General features: G+C 40.3%; 1 protein-coding gene across 1 annotated transcript in view; it reads left to right on the top strand.

Moving 5' to 3' along the window:
• MRPS36 (mitochondrial ribosomal protein S36) overlaps positions 1–7,925 on the top strand; it is a 13,706-nt gene that overhangs the window by 970 nt on the left and 4,811 nt on the right. The window contains exons 3-7 of the mRNA XM_010580586.1: positions 87–142; positions 828–888; positions 1,792–1,866; positions 2,534–2,593; positions 3,495–3,558. Of these exons, the coding sequence (XP_010578888.1) occupies positions 87–142; positions 828–888; positions 1,792–1,866; positions 2,534–2,593; positions 3,495–3,558 (316 nt within the window). The remainder of the gene's footprint in view (positions 1–86; positions 143–827; positions 889–1,791; positions 1,867–2,533; positions 2,594–3,494; positions 3,559–7,925) is intronic.

Raw genomic sequence — 7,925 nt, 5'->3', positions numbered from 1 at the left:
TGAGGGGCGGCGGCTGCGGCCGGGCCCCCGCAGCGCCCGCCGTGCGGGGCCTGACCGGTGTCGCTTTGCTTCTGCTCCTGCTCCAGGCTGAGGGACCAGATCAAGCAGCAGCTCGCGGAGTACAGCACGGCGGCTGATGCCCGTAAGCCTCTCCCTGCTCTGACTCCCCCCGACCGCCCCCGGCGCTTCCTCCTAATGTGATGTTACAGTAATACAGCATGTGGCGTGGCTGACAGGTGTATTCTTAAAAGTTATTTATCAAAAGCGCTCCTCATAGTAGTGAAATACTTTTCTTGGCCGAGCATCTTACTGCATTTTCTAGACGGCTCTTGGAGACCTGTTGGCATGCTTACAAAACTGCCTCATGACTGTTATCCACTGCCCTTTCTCCTCTCAGGTTTTCGCTTTAGACTCAGGACTCTGACACGTGACTGTGGTTTTCAGGAATCTGATTACCAGGGATGAAGTCGTACCAAAAGTCCGCCAAAGTGTTTGGCAGCAATACTGATTTAAAGTGTTTCTTCTTGTTTCCGTTATTTACGCCTTCTTCCACTGAACCAGCCAGCTGCATATATAGAGCAGTGCTGTGAGCCAGCTCTGGCATGTCTAAAACATGCTAAATGGAAATATTTTAAGGCCTAATTATTTCTCTGCTGCAGCTGATCGACAGTGTAGTCTCACTAAGAGCAGAAGAGATGATAAGGCTTGGAGGTAGGAATAAGAAATACCTTGTTAGTATAGCCATCAAACTGCTAATCCTTTATGCTCTGTAGATAGTATTTAGAAGTCTCTGTTGTGCTTTTTTTAGTGACGTTCTTTCTTTGCAGGTCAAGTAATTTGCTGTGATTACGTCAAGAACCAAAACAAAATCAAGAAGTATGTCATTGCGTAACTTCAAGCTTTTTATGTATTTTAAAGTAAAGAGGAGAAGGGTTAAGAACTGAGCTTGGACGTTCTCTTCTAGTTATTCCTTCTTAGTAAATCTCTGGATTAACAATCAGTACTTTGTAGGAGTCCAGTGAAAATAAAGGAAATGAAGAGAATCATAGAACGGTTTGGGTTGGAAGGGACCTTAAACATCATCTAGTTCCCCCCTCCCTGCCATGGGCAAGGACACCTTCCACTAGACCAGGTTGCTCAAAGCCCCATCCAACCTGGCCTTGAACACTTCCAGGGAGGGGGCATCAACAACTTCTCTGGGCAACCTTTTCCCATGCCTCACCACCCTCACAGTGAAGAATTTCTTCCTTATGTGTAATCTAAACCTACCCTCTTTCAGTTTAATGCCATTACCCCTTGTCCTATCACTACATGCCTTTGTAAAAAGTCCCTCTGTAGCTTTCCTGTAGGCCCCCTTTATGTACTGGAAGGCTGCTATAAGGCCTCCTCGGAGCCTTCTCTTCTCCAGGCTGAACAAGCCCAACTCTCTCAGCCTGTTTTCACAGAAGAGGTGTTTCATTCCTCTGATCATCTTCGTGGCCCTCCTCTGGACTTGCTCCAACAGGTCCATGTTCTATATAGGGGAAGAAATATTTTACTCAGTCTCCTAATGTAGTTCTGTATCTGATGTGTCTTCTAAACTTGCAGTCTTTCTTGTGATGGCTAGAATTCACTAACATAGTTCCACAGGCTGAAATACTCTTGACCTTAATAATTTGTGGTTTATAAGAAAAATTCTTGCTTTAGACATGTAGAGAGCAAGTTAAAAGTGTGACATTGCTTTTAAGTTTTTTGTTATCTTCACACTGTTTGGGGTTGTGGTATTTGGGTGGGTTTTTTTTTTCCTTTCAGGGACATAGAAGATTGGGAAAGACGTATGGAGGAAGTAACCGTCTCTTTACAGAACAAGACGTTAGCCTTGCAAAGGTAGAATTTTCTTCTTGTTTATTTGGAGGTTTTCTGTTTGTTTATGTGTGCGCACATACGTGCACATATACATTATTCTGATTAAAATAGGATTTCAAAGTGGTATGGTGTGTGCTACAAACATGAGAGATTTTAGTACCATCTAACCAGTAAGAATGCAGATGGAGATACTCTAGAGAACAAAAAAAAATTACAAGTTGAAATGTGTAAAACCAAAGTTTCCTGCAAAATTGTGAAAGTCTTACTGTATAAATCAGAAAACATATTTCTTGGCAGTATTTTGCCAATGCATATGAAAAGGTGGAAGTTGATAGGTGTTATACGTCTCCTGTGTTACATGGCAGTTCATTTGAATTCCCGCCTTTGCCCAGCTTCCTTTCTGCAGACTCTGGGTTTAATGGTGTCCGGGTATGTTTGGCAAGAGAGGAGGGAGTTGTCACTCTCGCAAATAATCATTGATACGCCTTTCTTGTCCTGAGAGTTAAGCCCCATTATTTAAGAAGTGTGATATTTAAAAGGTACTGAGTATTTCATACATATAATCCCAATGTGAAAGTGGACATACATGGAACCTTGGAAATACCTCTTCTGTTACTTAGCTAAATCTACTTCTCTCAGTTTCTTAGCAGTTCTTATCAGTTATATGTTTCTTCCCCACACTATGCAGGATCCAACTTACGTTTGCCCTGAGAAACAAAATGAAGCAAAATGATGATGACGACTCACGGTAAGGTGTTCTTGGGTAAAGGATGGCTAGAAAGGAATGGACTTTACACAGTTTAATGTGACACGTTTCTGCATTACTTCATTGTACCTTTTTTAAAAGCATGCTTCCTTCTTCTAGTTTTGACTGAATGATATACTGTCCACCTTCTGGCTAGAGTCAGCATGATCAGACCTCTTATACCCAGGGTAGATTTACATTTGGGATCTGAATTAACCAACCTTTGGTTAAAGAGATCATAATTTTTGATTGACTATTGAGAACTGTTTGTAGTTAAGAGGTTTTTGTCTTTAATGTGTGAGTTACCTGCATTTATAATAGCTGAGCACATATTACAGGCTTGTAACAGAGCCTTGCCTTTGCTTTGCTGCCTTCATTAATTAATCACGTAGGAGCTTAATGTCTTTGAAAAAGAACTGAAAGTTTCAAAGATGTTTAAAATTAGCTTTTGATTTCCTGCCCAGTATTAATGGGTGCGTGCATGTGAAGTGTTATATGAGAAATTTAATTTCTGTCAGAAATACAGTTGAAAACATTGCATCTCCATGATGTCCCTGCCGTATGCCAGAATTCAGGAGCTTCAGTTCTTAGCCATTCTCAGGTGGCTAGGCTTCCTTGATGCCTTCCAGGCTCTGTGATTTGAAATGTTAAACAGACTTAACTGAAACATTATGGAAACTGAGAGGGAAGTAAGGACACTCTTTGGCCCCCACAACAATACTTGGAAGGTATTAGGAATTATGAAAGGTTCAGTGTGTCAAAAAAAAAAAAAAAGTATACTTTATTTTGGTGTTAGGGGAAATGGGGATTTTTTTTGTTTAATCCAAATAACCTTGATTAACATATTTATGCTGGTGACTCATATTAATTATCTTAAAGTATGCAACTGTGTTTTCTTCCTTAGACTGATCACGGAAACTGTGAAACGCATAGTAGCGCTCAGCCAGAGAATAATTAAATGTCAGCAGGTAAGTGGCAGTTGTAGTTTCTGTTGCAGTCGTGCAGGTCTACCAACCTTAACATGAGCAGGAGTACAATTTGAAAGTAACAGGATCACACAAGTAATTTGAAGCTAAATGTGTGGCCCAAAGGGTGAGGTTTCTACTAATAGTAAAATTACCAAAATGATTACTTAAAGTGAGTATGTAAGAAAGTCTGCTTCTAGAGCCGCCCTTAACTGCTTTTGTGGATTGAATTAGCATCTTTAAGTACTTTTTGGAGCCAAGAGTTTAGGAGATACTTTTTTTTTTTTCTTTCAGCAAGCACGTGAGAATGAGCAGAAATTGATTGACATTAGAAGGAAAAGACTCAGTAAGTGTTAGCTGTATTGACTTTGTTTTATATTTGAAGGTAGTTCATTCTTTAAAGTCCTTGTAGCAATATTAATTTACATCTGAAGTAACTGCAAAACTCTCAACACAGTTACAAAACTTCTGAAAAGAGTAGGAAGTACTCTACAAATGAGCTGGTGTGTTGTCTACTTGAGCATGAGACTGACATGTTAGAATGAGATGCAAGAAACTCAGAAAGCGTGTGGTGGTGGTTTATTTAGTGGAAGCTCCCCAGAAAATGACACACCATTTAGTAATTTAATAAGTCCTACAACACCTAAAGGATTTTATTTTTTGTCAGACTGTACCTTTATGAAATGCTTGCAGAATAGGGGAGGGGATTTACTTACAAAGAACTCTCATAATAGTATATATGTTGGTATTCAGTAAGCTTGTTAAGAGTGGGTCAAATTTAGATGCGAAGTCAATCTTCAGAACTTAATAAGGTAAATATGTTTTTTGAATGCTCCTAATGTCATATGACCAGGTTTGCCAACAGTTTTAACTGGTTTTTGTTTCATGCATAGGAAGTGGTGTATAAGTTGACAGTAATGAACACAGACAATGAAATACCTGTCTTCATAGGAAAATGAACATCCTATGAACATTTTGTCTTTGGAAATAAAGGAAGGAATGCTCTGTCAGCATTCTTTCAATGTATAAACTGTCCCTAACTGATCTTATTCAGTCTAGTTTTTAGCCTGGTTTCCTATAAAAAACTAGTAATAGTCACTGGTGTTGTCCATATGTCCCTTGTATGACTTCAGAATTTTGTTTCAATCAAATTTGAAAAAGGGGAAAGGGTCTTAAACACCACTGACTATACAAGTTGTGACAACTGACGACAGGGTGTAGGGCAGATGTTCAAATTACAGTCTGTGTCTGATGGAAATGCAAAGAGCATACGAAGTACTTTCGGTTTTGCTAGCAGCCAGGGATCAATGTGCTTTGACACCACATAGCCACAGCCCTTGCTGTCTCTTGGGTGAAAGAATTATCTTGAGGTGTGTTGGAGGGAAGGGACAGAGTGTGAAGTTAGGGTTATTGCAGTGGAAGTGCCTTAGATGTCTCTGAGGGAAAAAAAGCATATCTTTAGTTCTATGGCTCACCTAACTACTTCTTAACACTTCATTTTCCTGATAATGGAACAGCACTAAAAACAGCTGGAAGAGAGAAACTACTGCAAGTTCATACCATAATGAAAAAACAAAAGGAGGAACAAGCAAGTGTGAACATGATCGAAACACTGGAGGTGATACGTAATAATTTGGAAAAAGAGATACAGATGACTACAGTAATTAAAAATGTATTTCAGGTAATGTGTTGTAGGTTTTAGTAGCAAGTTTGCAGTTTTGCGTTACAGTCAAGATAACATAGTGTATGGTAAATGTAGCTTCGAACAAAAATGTGTTTTTGAAAATCTTTAAGTAACTAGGGTGATGGAAAAACTGCTGTATGAAAGGAAAACTATTGCTTTAAAAGCTAAAAGCATGAAATCGTCACAAACTTCTTTGGAATAATTTTTACAGAGTTTAGAGATGGTCTGTCTATCTTTATTCCTTTGTTCCCTTAAAGGTACAAAAATAATCCATTTTCTCAAAGAATATCTGTCACAGAAGCGGCTGTATTTCCTTACACTGTCACCCCTATACCCCTCCAGATCAGTTTCCCCATCTTATGGTTCGGAAAAATAAGTAGGTCTTAATCCCATGATACCAGCAAGCCAGGCTGCTGCTCTCAGTCTTTCCCCTTTCTGACCACATGTGCTTCTCTGTTTGCATCGCCCACTGCAGCCTTGTGAAAGCCTTGGCCTGCAGCCATGGCCAATCTCCAAATACTTTCAGTGGCGTAGCCTTCAACCTTTTGGTTACCCACATATCAGAGGCTGCTGACGAGCGTGTATCCATGCAGCTGGCTGGCAGGTCATGTGGAGTGTGAAGTCATGCAAAGTGAGGAAGAAAACCTCATGATTTGGGGTGGGTGGAAGGGCCTCCTGCAGCATCTTCTGCTCCAAGGGGCTCAACTAAAGCTCACATACGCTGTGCTGCAGTCTGGTACTCTGCATCTCACTGTGTGACTTGTCCTGGCTTCCTTCACCTGGGTCCACAGATCAGTGACTAAAGTAGAAAGATGGGAGGCACAGTGAATGGTAAATTGCAATTGCAGTACTCTTGAGTTTATCTGCAAATGGGTTATGAAATCCCGTTCAGTGCACACAAGTTTATTTAAAAAATATAGACTGGGGAAAAGAGAGAACATATTGGATGCCTTCAGGTAGAACACAGGATATAACCATGTCATGAATTTGAATGATCGGAGAATTTCAAGGACAGAAAGTGAGCCACGGGTTTTCATATTACCTGTTATGTCTACTACTAATTTGCATTGGTAACAATGTTATATCTCAAATTGAGAAATTAAACATTTTAGTGGGTTTTAGATTAGATTCCTAGAATTATCTTCTGGTTTTGTATTCCTGAAATCTTCTGAGCTGTGAGTAGAGCAAATCTTCTTTGGTTAAATTTAGTAATTCCCATTTTCAATCCAGATTGGCAGGGTGAGAACATTAATTGTGTTATCTTGTGTTTGTGGCAAACTTTATTCCATGTGTTTAAAAAACAAAAAAAATATCCTCTAGGAAATTCAAAGCACTGCTTTTGGGTTTTTGTTGCCTATGTATTGACAATAGGATCTAAAACAATACTTCCCTTCCTCCTCTTTCCCTTCATCCCGCCTACTTCAAACACTGCTGTGAATTTCAAGGGCTTCCAAATTAAAAAATGGACAGCTTTTGAGAGGTTTTACTAGGAATAATCCTTTTTAAGGGCTTTTTTTAACCAATAATTCCTTCTTACAGAGTATCATAATTGCAAGCAGAGTTAACTGGGCAGAAGATCCATCTTTGAAGGCAATTGTTCTACAGCTTGAAGATGATGTCTATTTGCTGTGATTCAGGAGAGATGCTGTTTAATCTTATATAGTGTATGTAATCAATGTACTAAACTTGATTGCTTTCATAATGCATATTAATCTCACTTTAGGAATTTGAAAATGTAACCTTTCTGGCAGTTGTTGTTCTCTCAAGAGACTCAGAACGTGGCCATGCAACTCTTTGAAGTGAAATTTAATTCTTGGCACACAATGAATGTTTGAACAGGTAGCGTAACTGGTGAAACTACCTGAAGAGCTGCTTCGTAGCTGTCCTGTCCTGGGTGCTCATCTCCCTCTGAAAGGCAGCAGTAACACCAGAAGAATAATCCATATATCCACATAAGCTTTTTTGTAAAATTTGGTTTAAACCAAGGCCCTGTCATGTCTGTCCTCCCTCCCTGGGCACCAGCAGTCTGCAGAGCTCAGACAAGATGCATGACCCTGCTCTGCCCCCGGTGGAAAGCTCAGACTGGAAAAGTTAGTTAAGTCACTCTTTGGTGGTTTTTTTTTTTTAACCTTTTTTTATTAAAGTATTGTGTATAACTTTAAACAGTGAAAAGTTTGTAGTTCTTGATTGTAACAGCCACTTGTGACTGTGCTATATGCTGATTAGTGAAGCAGAGCATCCAGCCCTAGACGCAACGTGTAGGTGCTGTCCCACGTAGCAAAATATGACACCACTAGGGAAAATGCACGTAAAGTGGAAGCATTGAGTTCATGCCATTGAATAGTCAGCTAAGCAGTATTCTACATCTGGTTTTGCATTGACAGTTGTGTTTTCAGTTTTTGCTTGAAGAAACTTGACCATATTTTTATGCGTGTAATGTGTTAAAATATTTTTACTTTTGGCTTGGCACGTGATTATTAGCTTTAGAAAGGTGCATGGCAGGTCTCTTGACCGAATGAAAATAAAACAGACTATCCTGAAGCGGTGTTTGTTGCCGTTGGTAGTTTTACTTTCAAGGCGCCGGCCCTCAGGTTTGCCATAGTCGGGTTTTGACACAGCCCTGCGCCGGGCCACGCCCCCCGTGGGCGGTGCCGCGCGCGCGCGCTGTGGGCGTGGCCCGGCGCTG

The sequence above is a fragment of the Haliaeetus leucocephalus genome, unplaced genomic scaffold (assembly GCF_000737465.1).
Source record: "Haliaeetus leucocephalus isolate CR32 unplaced genomic scaffold, Haliaeetus_leucocephalus-4.0 Scaffold722, whole genome shotgun sequence".
In the NCBI taxonomy this organism is placed as follows: Eukaryota; Metazoa; Chordata; class Aves; order Accipitriformes; family Accipitridae; genus Haliaeetus; species Haliaeetus leucocephalus.
This window is presented reverse-complemented; position numbering and strand designations above follow the sequence as displayed.